This window comes from Phascolarctos cinereus, unplaced genomic scaffold (genome assembly GCF_003287225.1).
Source record: "Phascolarctos cinereus isolate Bilbo 61053 unplaced genomic scaffold, phaCin_HiC Scaffold_2;HRSCAF=192, whole genome shotgun sequence".
Taxonomy (NCBI): domain Eukaryota; kingdom Metazoa; phylum Chordata; class Mammalia; order Diprotodontia; family Phascolarctidae; genus Phascolarctos; species Phascolarctos cinereus.
Genome location: NW_027555625.1, coordinates 189,285,719 through 189,303,005, shown reverse-complemented (window position 1 = coordinate 189,303,005; position 17,287 = coordinate 189,285,719). Strand labels below are relative to the sequence as shown.

The window sequence follows — 17,287 nt, the reverse complement described above, 5'->3', positions numbered from 1 at the left end:
AAAATTTAGATTGAAAAAACAATTATTCATTTAACATTCATTGTTTCCTTTGTGATTTGGTTCCTGAATTTTAGGGAAAGTCCTGGTACATGGATTTATATGAAAATGTATGAAATGGACATTTTGATCCCTCTGCCAATGAACTTAGAAACATTGTGGTACTGGTTGGGAGAGACAGGCTACATTCCCTACCTTCATCTCAATTTGTTTGGTGTCTAGATTCTGAAATAGCAGCTTTACTCGAGTTTTCCCATCATCTGAGGATCCCTTAAGCTGAGAGAATTTAAACCTCCAGAGAACATTCTGTAAAGGAATGACATTAATTAGTAATTTGTCATTGAAATTTACTGTCATTTTAAAAAACAATGTGAATAAGCTGAACATGCTATTTAAAGACAAATTCAGGTTTTCACAGAGATTTAACATGCTATAACCATAAAAAACTACGATATAACATTTTACATTTACAAAATATTTTACACACAGTGTACTTCTAAAGATTTCCTTTCTTCCTCACTACACACCCATGAGGTAAAGAAACAAATATGTCTGAGTCCACATTTTTCTCTTCTCTGATTATAACCTCTCTATTCTCCCTTTCCCTCCTTCCTTTCTTCCTTCACTCCCTCTATTTCTATCTCTGTCTCTCTACACCTCTTCCTTTATTCCTTACCCTTCCCCTCCTCTCCTCTGTCTCTCTCATTGGGTCTTATTTTTATATTGAAAACTTTGAAGAAAATGCCACTTCTTTGCCTGGAAAAATTTTCTCACATAACACCCTACTATTGCTCCAGTATAGAGGACATGGTCTAGTGGAGGGCAAAAAGAATGAAAAATTTTAATCCTGACTGACACCAACTCCATAAGTGGCCTTGGGCAAATCATTTAACCTTAGTTTCCCCTGGACCAAGTTGAAAAATGTAGATAATACTGCTTCTTTGCAGTGTTGCAAAAATGACTGAACATTTACCAAAATATTTAAAGATGAAACATACACTATAAATGCTTACTCCTTTAATTTTTTTAAAAAGACATGGAAAAGAAAAACTTAACAGTTATATATTTGATAAAAGATAGACTTAATTACAGTTTTAAAAATATAATAAATAACCCACACTCTTGAAAAGTCTAGTACAAAATAGCTGCATTTATACCAAGTTACAATAATTTTTCATATCAAATGACTTTATTTCTGGATAATTTTCACATCTTTCCCTTAGTGTCAATGTTTTGGAGGCATGGGCAGGCAATTTAGGTGGTGGATTGGACATTTTAATTTAACTCAGCACCTTTTGACCTATTTCTTTATAAATCCCCATCAAACTACGGTATTTTAGCATACTAAACAGTATTGGGGACTTTGTAAAGGTTGTGCTTTATATGGAAAAGTTAAAGAGTATAGGTTCCACATAAATCACTTAAAATCAAACATCTGCTTGTAGAAAAAGGAAAAGCCTCAAAAAAAAAAAACAATCCCAGAATATTGGAAGGATGACTTCTAAGTCTTCTTCTAGCTCTAAATGTCTATGATTCTATACTACAAGTAATAATAAACTCATATTATATAGTTCTTTAAGGCATACAAATTTGTTGTCTTAATATGCTTAGTTAGGTATCTTAAGTGATTTTGTCCCCATTTTATAGATGACTTAGCCAAAGTCATACAAACTACTTTAGGGATTTATTAAAGCTTATGTAAATGAACTCAGCTTTTAGGAGCAACTCCATTAGGGATACTTTCGCACACAACTGTGCATTCAATTTTAGAAAACATCAATCTAATCTCTTGACAGAATTGTCTTTGCTTACCAAGGCATAATAACTTTAGTCCCCCAGGGAAGACTAAACACACCCTTTAGAGACTTAAAAATGAGTATGGGGTTTGGAATGAACATTTCTTTTCTAGTTTGAGCATGGGCTATTAAGCTTGCTTTCCCCTGCTGATTTATAATATGGATGACTACAGATATCTAATAAAGTCCCTTTTGCATATCCCTGCAACTCTACATCATAAGATCCTATGAAGTCTGGTGATGTATAATGAATAACAACTTTTTTCCAACTGCCATGCTAAATCAATACTACAATATTAATGTAACCCACAGTTCTTGAAACTTCAATGACGCACGGTTTGAGTTTGATTGTGACAAGGGAGTACACTGAGAGGGGTTCAACGATAGCACCCATTTAAAGATACCATTTAAAAAGGTTGAGAACATGAGAGTGGATGTGTGTGCCTGGATGTTAAATAACAAAAATAATATAAGCAACTGACAGTAACTGTAAAGAAATATCAATGCTGACACAATGTAATAGATAGGATGATCCAGTACTGGTATCTTCGGAGCTACCATGTCATTTTAACACAGATATAATCATACTGCTGCCAGGCAACACAAAATAAAAAAGGTTTGCTTATGTAAATGATGCTACATGCATCATTACAGTTCTAAGAAATGGAGAATAGCCACTGAGAATAATGACTGGTAATTTTCAGGTCAAGCAGTGAGTATGTTAGATGGTTATGGAAGACAATAAAATATGGTCCTACTGAAACACACCTGTACATGCTGGCTGCCCAGATTCTAATTGTACACTTATTTTATTGGTTAATTCATGTGCTGAGTGATGAGAGATGACTTTATTATCTTCATGGAAGTATATGTTCAGATGGGGCATACTGACAATTTACTCACCAGCAAGCAAGGGAAAAGAAATGTTTGCTTTCTAAAAATTCTCACCGTTGAATTGTCTTTTACTAGGGATGGACGTTGATGAAAGAGACTCCCTTTCAATTCTACAGAAACACTAAATAACAGTTATGTTTCAATTTCTGAATGCCACCTGAAGTCATAGAAATAGAACTGGATTGGGACTTAGACTTGGACCCACAAGAGGTGACTTACCATTTTGGCTCCAGTATTCCCTAGTCAGAAACAGCAATTAACTAATGACAATAGCCATAAATCCAGAATGTCACAAAAAGCCCATATTTTATCATGTTTAATAATAATTTGGGGCAGCTAGGTGGCATAGTGGAGCACTGGGCCTGGAGTGAGAAAGATTTGAATTAAAATCTGGCCTGAAATGCTAACTAGTTGTGTGAGCTTGGATAAAGCATTTAACCTTTGTTTCATTCAGTTTCCTCATCTGTAAAATGGGGATAATAACTCTGCAGCGTTATAAGGATCAAACAAGACAGTGTTGTAAAAACAAAAACAAAAAGCACTTAGCATAGTGACAGGCACATTGCTGTTGCTATTTAAACAGTATATAAATGTTGTTGTTGTTATTATTATTATCATTACTACTGTTACTATTACTATGATGACAACTGTAACTACTACTATTGCTATTATTTAGTGATCAGACTTCTGGAAATGGGCCTCTTTGCCCTATAGGCTATTCCTTGGATAATATACATGTAGCCTATTGCCAGGCCCTAGTGATTGTAATTCTCTGACCTTGCCTTCAAGAATCCAGGATAATAATACTACCAGTAATATTTATATAGTATTTTATGGTTTGCAAAGCTCTTTACACATGTCATCTTTATGTCATGATGAGATATTGGGTTAATATCTTAATAGGTCATTATTATAATTAATGAAAAAATCTGTATTGGTGAATGCATAATGAATGCCTAGACATTTTAAAATAATTGATTCAAAGGATAAAGTAATACAGAAATGTAAAACAATTTTATATCAATCTTGTGAAGTATATCTGGTGAGAGTTTGGAAACTAAGAATTCAGAAATACGGCTATGGATATTAATATGAAAATTTAGGGAGTTTTAAATGTATATGTAAAATATATATTTTACATATATAATATATAAATTATATAATTTTTTGGAGCAGCTAGATAGCACAGTAGATAGAGTACTGGGCCTGGAGTTAGGTTGACTCATCCCTATGAATTCAAATTTAGGCTCAGATACTTCCCAGCTGTGTGATCCTGGGCAAATCACTTGACTCTGTTTGCCTCAGTTTCCTCATCTGTAAAATGAACTGGAGGAAAAAAAATGGCAAACCACTTCAGTATCTTTGCGAAGAAAACGCCAAATGGGGTCATGGAGAGTCAGACATAACTGAAATTACTGAAAAACATATTATTTTAATATATATGTATGTATATATACATATATTAATGTAATGGTAAGAGGAAGAAGAAGAGGAGAGAAGTAGGAGTGGTTAGTGATACTCTGTTAAGGGAAACTAAAAAGGTTATTGTCTTTTCAAGGCATCTATCCAGGAGAGGTGCATGGAACTTGCGGCCTTAATGCCACATATGGCCCTCTAGGTCTTCAAGTGTGCCCTTTTGACTGAATCCAAATTTCACAGACAAAGTTCCCCACTCCTGATCTAGGAGATCTTCCTGAGATGCACTAAGTCTAAATACTATTATCCACTCATAGGGGTTTATACAGGGACAATGGTACTGCCAACAATAACAAAGCAAGCATTGCTAAAGATTGTTTTAAAAATGAAGAAGGAAGCATGAAAGAAAGAATAGTTAGCCCTAGGCAAGAAGTTGAAGACCTTAGAGGTACAAATAACTTTGTATACTCTCTTTTTGATATATAGAATTCACTCCTCTACTTCTTTCTGTCCTCTTAGAAATCCTAGCTTGTTTCAAACCACAGCTTAAGTACCATTTCCTATATGAGGCCTTTCCTGAGATATCTCCAGCCACCAGTCCCTCCTCCCAAAAATAAACTTGTGTTTATTTTCTATATGTTATGTTGCCACTTCTCCTGATTGAATTTGCCTCCTTGAAAGCAAAGACTGTTTTAGCTTTGTCTTTTTAAACCTAACACTTAGCATAATTCCTGGCACATACTAGGCATCTAATAAATGCCTGTTGATTGACTGATTACAAAGATGACATGAGAATGGGACTTAGGTTTGTACATTATAGCTTATGGTACAGAAATTACAGATGTATTGGTTAGGGATGTAGAACACTTACAAAGGAGTCTTGTAAATATCATCAAGAAAGCTTAAATTTGAAAATAATGGAAGAAAAAATACTCACATAGATCTCTCAAGCCAGATACTGTAAAAGATAAGAGGTAAAAGATAAGAAGGAGGAGAGGAAGAAGAGGAGGAAAAGGAGGAGGAGGAGGAAGAGAAGAAGAAGAAGGGGAGGAGGAGGAGACATTCTTAATAGATCACAGATAGAATCTCAGAATTGGATGGCTCTTCAGAAATTATCTAGGCCAACTGATATGCCCCCAAAGAATATACTAGCCCCTTTTTGAAGAACTTGGCAATAGGGAAACACTCAGGTCAGCAGTATATAGGGAAGTTGATTTTTGACCAAAAGAGCAGCTCAGAAAGCCCAGTACATAATTATAAGGTGTTAAGGAGATATTAAAGTAACTACAAGAAACATAGACACAGTGATGATAACTTTATGAAGTACAAACATCTCCCCAAATCAAGAAGAGAACAATTCATATGGCTAAACAAACAAGTTAGCCATGTTTCTGGGGTATTTAAGTAGTTAAGAACTATATTACTTCCAGAAATTTTAGATTGAAATAGATTATAAACTTGGTACTGCTTTCAGGGAAGGGAGAAAGAGGGAATTTCTTTCTCTTCCCTCTCCCATCAGCTATGTAGCTTTGAAAGGAGAGCTTAAAGGAGCAGGACCCTTAGCAGTAAAGAAGAGAGTCAAGGTAAAAAGAAGAGCCTGGGAACACAGAAACCTACCCAGCAGAGACACTGCAAGGGTTGCTACATGTGAACTCATTGAAGCAAGGCCCTGCAACACCACAAATTGTGAGCTATCTTTACTAATCATATATCTTCATATGTTATTAAGTTATTCTTCATCACCATTATACTCTAAGTTTGAGCCAGCTCTTCTCATAGGCATTGAGGATATTTGTGGATGAGTTCACCATAGGTTTGAGGGGAGAATATTTTGTAGCTACTGTTTTTACTATGCCGTCTTATTAAATGCTTTTGCTAAGAGCCAATTGTGTCTGCTGGCTATCCATTAAGAGTAAATACTCTGGTTACAGCTCATGAGCTATCATGTTAGAAGTGAAGATCCATAGGGTTACTCATAGAACACAGAAATATTTGTCATACTCATTACAAGCTCATGCTCATGCAACTCAGGAGTGGGAAGGTAAGTTGGAGGAGTAACTCATGACAGGTGGTACTACTAATTATTGTGGATTCCTTTAAAGATGTTCAACAGAGAAAAACTTTAACATTTTTAAAGATGAAAGAGGTGACCTTCATCAACACAATACCTTGGGTGAGATTAAATTAGACAGCTATGAATTTTGTTCTCTTCTTTCTAATCATATACCATCACTTTTATATTTCCATCATGCCTTCCAAATAGTCAGTCTGCCTCTATTTTAATACCTCTAACAACGGGAAACATCCCTCAAAAGAACTGGTTATTCTATTCTTGAACAGCTTTAATTGTTGGGAATTTCTTATGTAGAGTTAGTCCTAAGTTCCTCTTTTTGTGTTGTAGGCAACACTGAATGAGCTTAAGATATCCAGAGGGGCAGTCTAAGATGGTACACCTCTAGAGAGGCCTCCAGAAATTTTAGAAGGCAGATAGAGAACTAGAGAGACAGTGGGTGAGAATATAAGCTAAAAGAGATAAGGAGCCACATCAACTGGAAGAGTAGACACCACAGGTAGAAAGAATGAAGTTAGAGGATCACTGCCGTCATGAGGATGGACTTCTCAAATAACAGAGAATGACAAAGTGAAATACACACTTGTATGTGTGTGCATGTATGTATATATACACATACACACATATATATATGTATATATATATACAATGTATATATAGTAAGTATACATACATACATACATGCATACATACATACCTGTTCCAATGGAAACAGCAACCAACATTAAAGACTATCTCTAGACCCCCTTGCTCTTCTTGATCGTGTTTGTGGAAAGCATCTTGGATAAACTGACCAGGATAGAGTATCCTCGGTACATAATTTTTCTGGTGTATGGAATGATTTCCATTCTTTGTTCAAAAGATTGGTAAATAGGATGTTAAACAGTATAGGGATATTTGCTATTGCTTACAATGAATACAGGGCAAGGTAGGCGTTTCAGTGGATAAAGCACTGGCCTTGGAATCAGGAAGACTCATCTTCGTGAGTTCAAATCCAGTTTCAGACACTTACTAGCAATGTGACCCTGGGCAAGTCAAAACCCTCTTTCCCTCATCTATAAAATGAGCTGGAGAAGGAAATGGCAAACCACTTTGGTGTCACAGCCAACTGAAAAGACTGAACAACACACACCAAATATATTTCTCTATTTGGCTAAGTGATAGAAGATGATCTTGAACATGTTAGGTGGATGCTAGGTACATTCCATTCAACTGGTTTGCATTTAAGCTTTGTAAATGTCAATTTGGTCTTCCAGAAGTAATATACTTGAGATAGAAAATAAGCAACGGACACATAAATCCCCTGTTGGATGATAAACAAGGAATTAGAGATTAGAAAGTGCCTGAAAATAAAATAAATGGATCAGGCTATGAAAGGAGACTTATTATACTCTTTAGGTCTATAGATAGTTAGATCATTATCTGATTTTGCTCTTAAGGATAATCTTATAAGGTCATATGGAGTCAGGAATGTCAAAAAGTTTTATAAAGTTTTAACAGGTCTGGATTTTTTCAATCTTGAAATTTCTAGATTTTTCAAATCCCTTCACATTCAAAGTCAAATTTTCTTCTATTTTGTTACAAAATCCCAACAATGTAAAGCAGACAGTAGAGCTAGAAGGGAAATTAGGGAATATCTAATCTTACTCTCTCACTTTTTTTTTCAATAGATGAGGAAACTAAAGCTCAGGGAGGGATTACACAGAAAAGAAAAAAAAAGGTTCAAATATGTATCTCTCTGACTCCAAATTCAGTGCTCTTACTATTAACACTATGATGCCCTTTATCTTCCAAAATAATATTTATCTGTAATTTGTGATAAACTTGGGCCTCATTTTTATCGGTGAGATTACTAGGTATTAATTATCAGAACTTGATCTATTGTATAAAGATTATCCAGGATATTAAAGAAGAAATAGCTTATAGTGGAAACTGTTCTGTAATGTAAAGGACTTCTTAGATAAACACAAATGTATTCTTGGTTGAGATAATATCCTACTAATAGGCATGGAAAATGGAACTCTGTGCAACTCATTGAGTAATGCAAAGTAAGTTGATGATCTGTTCTTCACATATGAGTCTCAAGAGAAGTGAGAAAAAAGACCTTGTTATAAATGTTTAAAAACTGATTGCATTGCTTACTTAATATTCAGAAGAAAATGTTTTTAAAGAACTGAATTTGAAAAGGTGCCTGCAAAAGCTAAGCTGATTGACAGTTTTCCCACTCCTTCAGATTTGCTAATCTAGCTACCCAGTGCTAAAATATTGCAAAAATGCAAAATAGGGCAATAGGTCAGTGAGATCATATCAAGTAGTTATGCACATTACAATAAGTATGATAATGATATGTAATAGCAGAATGCTACCAAAGGTTAAGTTCTTATTGAGAGGCACCTTGAAAATTATCTAGTCAAACTCTAATAGATGAGGAAACTGAGGCTCAGGGAGAGTGAAGTAACTTCCCTGGGGTAATAGAGGTAGTAAGTAGCAGAGCTAGAGTTGAACCCAGGTCTTCTGATTTCATATGCAATGCTCCATCCACCACAGCATACCTACTTACTTATATTATGTAAGTTTTCCATACACACTTAAAAACAGGGGTCCATAGACAGATAAATTGATAGATAAATGGACATGTGTTCAATCATTCAATAAACCTTAATTAAGCATCTATTGTATTCCAGGCATGGTGTTAAATGGTAGGAATACAAAAAGAGGCAAAAGACAATCCCTGACAATTCCTCAAGGAGCTTACAATTTAATACAGGAAATTACAATCTAAGGATTGTTAAATGAATGCCACATTTAAGGAGGTGAAGATATAGGTCCCAATGATCAATTTGGCTAGTATGTCAACAAGAAACTGACCCTATTCCTTGCTTCAACCATATCGAGTAGGAAATGTTAGTTTTCCTTCCTTATACTTGGGATTCTCAGGCAATGAGTCTAAAAATGAACATATTTTCTTTCAAAGTGTATTCATTGAATGTTAATGGGAACAGACATAGGTAGAAATGTATCTGTCAGTAGTTTCTCTGAGTAACTAAATTCTGTTCACTCAACTCTTTTTGTGACATCCTTTACTCAAGCTCAACACCAGAGGCAGAGGTGTAAAACATGGTCATATGCAGCCCAAAACACTCCCCAGTGCAGGCTGAACTTGATTAAAATGTAACTGGGAAATACTTATTGAAATAAATAAAAGCACAGTGAAATAAATAACATTGCAATTTAAAACTGAGTCAATACATAGACACCAGAGATCCTTATGCATGGATTTGTGGCCTCATATCCATTTGAGCTTGACAGCTGGGTTAGACCTTGAAAAATTCCCTTGATATTCAGCTATCAGAGAGAACTGTACTCTATGTTATCAAGTGTGCTGCATATATTAAGCCATATTGATTAGTATTTTAAATGTCTTTTCTTGACTCCCTTAACCCCAAATCATGCATTAGTTTGCTAAGGAAACTTCAACTATTATTTAAACAAGTGTCCCCATTCAAGAACTGGTTATTAAAATTAAAATCATATATATATATATATATATTTAAAATATTGAACTCCTTGACATCTTACCTTTGTTTTACTGTCAAAACAGGTGAATCCCAAGGCAAAATCCACTGTGAAGCACAATGCTTCTCCTTGCCAGCTGCACATATATGTTTTGGACTAGAAAAAAAGTATTAATTTTGAGAAAATATGGTTTAGAAACCATTATTCATTCTAATCTAATGACACAATTCTGAACTTAAATTCTAGAAGTAAACAACAAGGAAAGCAATGATATACAAACTAACAACCCAGGGTGAGATAAAAGAAAAATCTACCTCATGCACAAAGACAAAAATATTGGGAGTCCATTTGGTTGAAACTTGTTCTTTTGACTCTAGGCTAAATAACTCCTAGTATTTGAAATCTGCACAGACTTTTATGATGTTCCTTGTGACTAAGACACACAACAAAACAGTCTGACCAAAAGCTGAGCCTTTCACCTTAGGTGTCAAAGAGTGACTCAGGGGTTTGCAACTAACGGGATACTTGCAAACCTACAATGCAAGCACCTCAGGGAGTCGTGGGCACAGAAAAGGCAGGTTGTAAACAATCAGCCATAGGGCCTGGCTGCAGGTATATCCATAGATCAACTATCAGTCAGCCTGAAAACAGTCTGACTAACGATGTATACATATTGAGGTGAGAGTTTTTTCAAAGCTCAGTGATTCTCATCATCTGCTTCCCAACCCTGGGAGATGGGCAAATTATAGAAAGGTAACTTTTTTGGTTATAGAACAAGGAATTCAGGGAAGATCTGGTACCCTAAAGAAATTTTGTCCCTGCCATATTCATGTTAATCCCAATCCAGATCTTGTGAATGTTTCCCTTTGAACTAAACCTTAGTCACTAATGAGAAATGGAAGGATGGAGGGAAGGAGGGAGGGAGGGGGGGAAAGAGAGAGAGAGAGAGAGAGAGAGAGAGAGAGAGAGAGAGAGAGAGAGACACACACACACACACAGAGACAAAGAGAGAGAGAGAGAGAGAGAGAGAGAGAGAAGAGGAGAGAGAGAGAGAGAGAGAGAGAGAGAGAGAGAGAGAGAGAGAGAGAGAGAGAAAGAGAGAAAGAGAGAGAGAAATGCCTAAGAAACCCTAAAGGGCAGTTGCAGACAAAAAGGCCCCGCTATTCTAGATAGATATACATCTCAGAGAAGGACTTTGAAGTACCAGCAATCCTTAATAATGACAGCTCCAGAGAAGAAGCAATGTCCTCACATTGAGACACCCCTCCACACAACCTAGATTACTTGGTGTTATTTGCTTACTGATGTGAATATGTGAAAACTGGCTTTATTTTCCACATGACTGCCAGTGAATCATTCTGAGTATTGCAGGTAACTTGTTGCTAACTACAATTCAATTTCTATGTGTACTGTAGTGTCTATGAAAATTAATCTTGGTATAGAATATCAGGGAATACCTTGAGGGCATGGGACTTGAAGTTAGAATGTCCTAGGAACTTTATTTTCCCTCTTCTTAGGATGCATGCTGAGAGAGTTAATATTAATAGGTTTTATGAAAGAGACTCCCTCAGTTCTTACTTTGCTCACTAGTCTTCCCTAAAAGTGAGGGATAGGTTGATTGCCATATGATAAAACAAAAATGAGGTCCATGCTGAAATTGCGACCAGTCAATAGAGTGGCTTCCATGCAAGCTATAATTTACCACAGAGATCTATGGACTTGTTCATGTTACAAATACCACACGTCTTGGTGATGCTCAGTTTACCAAAGGTATAGAAATGCTATAAAAAAGAGTACCACTAGAAGTGTTTTCCAGCCATGGAAACAATATGCACAATGACAAAATATATATGGAAAGAACAACAATAGCAAAAACAAAAAAAAAAACAACAATATTAGAACATTGTGTGATTATAATGACCAAGTTTATCCTTAGAGAAGAATTGAGAAAATGCATCTCCCTTCTCTCTTTGTAGAGGTGAGAGACCATGGGTGTGAAATATTGCATATATTGTTTTATATAATTGATATGTTGATTGCTTTTGCTGAGTTGCTTCTCCTCTCTTCTCTCTCTTCCTTCCTTTCTTCCCTCCCTTCCTCCCTCCTTCCTTCCTTCCTTCCTTCCTCCTTCCTTCCTTCCTTCCTTCCTTCCTTCCTTCCTTCCTTCCTTTCCTCTTTCCTACTTTCCTTCCTCTCTCCTTCCCTTCCTTCTTGCCTTCCTGCCTTTCTTCTTGACTTCTTCCCTTCCTTCTATTCTTCCTTCTTGCCTTCCTTCCTTCCTGCTTTCCTGCCTTTCTTCTTGCCTTCCTCCTTGTTATTCTTTTCTTCTTTTATGGACATGAGCCATGATGTATGAAACTTAGATGAGCAAAATTGTGAGAAGAGTTCACAGTTCACAAACATATTCGCAATACTCTTTGAAAGTCCATGAGTATGCAAAACGAAAAGATCAGGCCTGACTCTAAAGAAGACCTAGGAGATGACACTCCCCATCCATCACTTTGCCAAGATAAGAGGTCCACAGGTATTTCACCTTGCAAATTTTCAGACCTTGCAATGAATTAAGAAGTCCTGCTGGTTTTTTTCCCCTCTTCATTTTCTTTTGTTTTTCCTTTTCTCTCAAAAAAAAAAAAGAATATTTGTCGTAAGGATTAATTCTCTGGAAGGGGATGGGAGAGATACACTGGGGAAAACTATGATGATGCAAAAAGAAAAAAAAGATTTCAAAATAAAATAACTACAAAATGCAAAAAAAAAGTACATGAGAATTGAAATTCTTATATCATAAGATCTGGAAACACTAAATAGCTAGGATATCAACAAGGAGGGAATAAAAATATTCCTAAATTAACCACAATTTTTTATACTGATTCAGTAACTAGCATTCATTACACATTAAAGTCTGGCTCAATTTAATATTTCAAATGATGTGGGCTGATAGCAAATCACAATTATTGTTATTCATAGCTCATCTATGCTATTATATAGAGGGGACAAGAGAAAGCTTATGGTGAAAGGTTGCACATCCCACATAGTCACATTTGCATAATCTCTAAAGGGGTTTAGGATGGAGAGAGAAGAAAAGAATAGGCTTTAGCTTACAGGACTCTTTGCTATACAAAATCCCATTTTCTGCCCTGACTCAATCAATACATTCCCAGGAACAGATAGTACCTCATCATTTGCATTGTTAGAATTTGGTCTAAATATTTATATCTGTTTTATGTCTTGTGTTGTTCAGTGTTTTACTATTACAGCTACTAAATAGTCATACTATAAATGTTGATATTTATTAAAATATACTTTCTTCAGAGTTTCTTCAGCGAACACATGAAGTAATGAAATCATTTCTACCCTCCTATTAAATAAGTTCCCCCATATTCTGCAAGAGCCTCAAATTTATGGATATCTTCCAAACTCTGCAAGAAAGATTGGGTTTCTCATGTTTTTCTGTTTGCCTCTTGTACATGTGATGCTTTTGTGTATTTTGTACACAGTTTGTTGAAATATAGAAAAAAAACTTTTAGGATTTTGTTTTCTTCTGAAAATCAGTTAAATATATATAAAGTAAAAATTGCTGAGAATTATTTGAATGTTTTCCCAGATGTCAAGAATTTCAAGATCATTCTTTCAGAGTAGTAACCAATTTCATAAGATTTTAATTGGATGTAAAATAGTAAAAAATTGTTGAATAAATATCAAGAGAAAAACAAGTATTTAATGAACATATATTAATTTGTTCACAAACCCAACATATTGTATTGGAAAGAAAAAAAATTAGGCACATAAATGAAAGTATATATATTATATATATATATATATATATATATAATATATATATATATATACATATATATACATATATATATAGACACACACATATATATACACATATATACATATATGTATGTGTATACATGCATATATACACATATACACACATCCACATATACATATACATACACACACATCCACATATACATATACATACACACACACATCCACATATACATATACACACACACACACACACACACACACACACACACACACACACACACATATATATATATACACCATACATGAATCTGGATATACGTAGGGAATCCCAAAAGTCTTAGTAAAGTCTTAAGCTTAAATAGTGTAAATATTTTTTCCTGTTTTTTAAAAAAAATTCAAGCAATTCATAACTAATAAATTTACCTGACCTAGGAGGTGAAAGCTTAGGGATTAGAGTATCTTAAAGGACATGTTAAACTGGAAATAACTTACTGTAACCAATCCCAACTTTAAATGAAAGTGAAGCAAAAGAAGTCTGTTTTTAATGACCTCCCTACCTATTGATTGGTCACCCCTTGAGGCTAAACATGAATCATTCAATCAGTTAATAAATATTTATAAAGCACCTACTGTGTGTTAGGCATTGTGCTGAGCTCTGGGATATAAAAAGAGGCAAAAAACAGTCAATCCCCACCCTCAATCTAAAAGAGGAGACAACATGAAAATACACAGAGACACACACACACACACACACAGAGCAAGCTATACATTTTGGATAAATAGACAATAATTATCAGTGGAAAGGCATTAGAATTAAGAAAGGTTGGGGAAGGCTTCATGTAGAAGTTAGTATTTTACTTGAGAACTAAAGGAAGCCAGTGAGGTCAGTAGTGTAAGAAGACTGACAAGGTAGGAAGCTGCTTGGTTATGAAGGGCTTTAAATGCCAAACAGAGCATTTTGTTTTTGTTTTTGGAGGCAATGAGAAGCCACTGTAATTTATTGGGGAGGAGGGTGGCATGATTGGACTTGTGTTTTAGGAAACTCATGTTAGTGGCTAAAAGGAGGGTGGGCTGGATTGGAAAGAGACATGAAGCTGACAGACCCATGAGCAAGCTATTGTAATAATCAAGGTGTGATGTATTAGGACATGTATTAGAGTGGTGGCAGTTTCAGAGGAGATAAAGAGATGTATTGGAGAAAGGTTACAAAGGTGAAATTGACAGAAGTCGGCAACAGCTTGGATTTGGAGGGGTCATGGAGGTGGTATTGAGAGATAAAGAGGAGTCCAAGACCACTGCTAGGTTGTGAGCCTGAAGGACTGAGAAGTTGGTGTTACCTTTTACAATAATAGGGAATGTGGGAAAAGGGGACAGTTTAGGGAGAAAGATAATGAGTTCTGTTTTAGACATACTGAATTTAAGATGTTTACTGGGCATCCAATTTGAAATGTCTGAAATGCATCTGGAGATATGAGATTGGAGGTCAGCAGAAAGACTGGTCAGAAAAGGGAGATTTGGGAATTGTCTGCATAGAGATGATGATTAAATCTATGGGAATTGATGAAATCATCAAGTGAAGTAATCTCAAAGGAGAAGAGAAGAAGATCCAGGACAGAAACCTGAGAGACTCCAGTGGTTAGAGGATATGATCTGAAGGAGGACCAGCAAAGAAGACAGAACAGGTCATTAGGATTTTTTCATTCTATTTACATTCTTACTTCCTTCAATTGACATTGTTTTGGCATGCTCCTTAGGCCCTTCATCATCCTTGTTACTCTCTTGTGCCTTTTACTCTATCAATGTCCTATTTAAAATGTGATGACCAGAATTGAACACTGTATTTTCTATGGGCATGACCAGGGTAAAAGATGGTGGGGTATTGCCTACTTAGTTCTAGGCATTATGCTTTTCAAGGTCACCTTTTCTTTCATTCGCTTTTTTTGGTTGCTATATCACAATGTTGACTCACATTGAGCTTTACAAACCATTAAAAACTGCAGAACCTTTTCAGACAAACAATTATGTAGTCACAACTCTCCCATCTTGTACTTGTGAAGTAAACTTTTTGAATCCAAGTGCAGAATTTTGAATATTTTCAGATCCTCATTCTGTCAAAAAATATGTTATCTATCATTCCTGGACTTGTTTCTTCTGAAAAATCTGATAAATACAGCATGCCATTTTGGTTTTTATCCAAATCACTGATAAAAATATTAAACAGCTCAAGGGCAAGCAAAGATCTTTTGGGCACACCACTGGGAACTTCCTCCCAGGGTGACATCAATCCATTAATTAGCATTTTTAATTTCTGTTTTTTTCACCATTTCTGAATCTTTCTAACTGTATAACTGATCATTTATCTCTCTCCATCCTGTCAACAAAAATACAGTAAGACTTTGTCAATGTTTTGCAGAAATATAGGTACAGTTTGACCTCAATGTACCCCCTAGCAGTCTAGTTATTTTTTTTTTTACTTTCAAAACCAGGAAATAAAATGATTCCATGTGACATGTTTCTGATGAAGTCATGCTGGCCTACTATGTTTCCCAATTCCTTTCCTAGGTGTTCACCAAACATCCCTATGTAATGCTATATTGGCTTTGCTTAACCAAGATCTTGCCAGAAGATCAGGATGCTAGAGATAGATGGCTACTGGTTTTAGGAATATTTCTCCAGTGTTCCCTTCATCTACTCTCCAGAGAATTTTGCCCAGAAGGGAGTTGATATGACTCATTAGGTATTCTTTTCTATCCTTTTGACTTGAGAGGAAGAGAAGCAAAGAGTGAATGCCATATAGAGCAGGAAGAAGGGAAGTATCTGGAGGTGCAGACACCCTAGAGGACTGTAGGGGAGATTGTCAGGCTCCCCAAATTCTGTTGGAGTTGCACAAAGAACCTGATGATTTTTTTAAAAATTCTTTTTTCTTGAGAGGATAAGTGAGTATTTCTTAATCTTATGTTTCCCTCTTAGGCACTGAGAAAGGCTTATCTTTTCTCTTATAAGTGTGTTAAACTTGTGTTTGAATGTTTGCTTTGTCTCTGAATCCAACAAATGTGTTAAAAACTGTTAACCACTCACTCCTAGGGGGTAGAGGTGATTCCAATCCCAGGAAAGGAGAGAGATGTATCTAAAGTTGCAATATTTTCTAAAGCTCAATTTCGCTTATTTTGTTGGGAGCTCAGTATTAAGAGAGTTTTTTAGATACAATTTGATGGAATGGCAGTGAGGCAGGGCTTCTGCCATTTTTTTTTCTTGGGGTTGGTTTATGGGAAAAGGTACTCCTACAGGGCTGGGTTCAAAGGGATGGTTGGAGAGGAAGTCATACAGAAGAAGAGCAACTCAGGATGCAGAAAGACAGGTGATAGTTAAGAGTGATTGGCCCCCTACCCTGTCTGTTCACAAGCTCAATAAACCATCACAGCCTATTCAAAACCTTTAATAACATATTATAGAATTGGGCCAGGATTCAAAGTCAAGCCGACTGAGCCATGGTTTGCAGATTTATTCTCTTCCCTCTTTTAGTAAATGAAGGAACCATGTTCTTTGCTTATATTTCTGCAGTACCTATTACATTGTCTACAGCTTTTCAAAATGATCTTTGAACTAGAATGAGTGTGTAATAAATGGAACCCAATATGAATATAGAGGTAAAGATAGATCATTTCCCTTGGAAGAGAAAACAGATGGAACATAATTGGGAGTTCTTCCTTCTCTTGGACCTGTTGTCATTGACCTATCCATCTCAGTTCTTCCATCCTTTCTTTGATCCTCTTTTTCCCCTCAATTTAGCTAATGTTATGATTGCTGAGTTTCCTGT

The 17,287-nt window shown here is 35.8% G+C and overlaps 1 protein-coding gene across 1 annotated transcript in view; it reads right to left on the bottom strand.

Annotated features, from left to right (window-relative positions):
• Positions 1-17,287, bottom strand: part of SNTG2 (syntrophin gamma 2) — a 639,175-nt gene that overhangs the window by 38,499 nt on the left and 583,389 nt on the right. Inside the window, exons 15-16 of the mRNA XM_020965876.2 lie at positions 9,754-9,846; positions 193-303 (exon numbers count right to left, since the gene is read on the bottom strand). Of these exons, the coding sequence (XP_020821535.1) occupies positions 193-303; positions 9,754-9,846 (204 nt within the window). The remainder of the gene's footprint in view (positions 1-192; positions 304-9,753; positions 9,847-17,287) is intronic.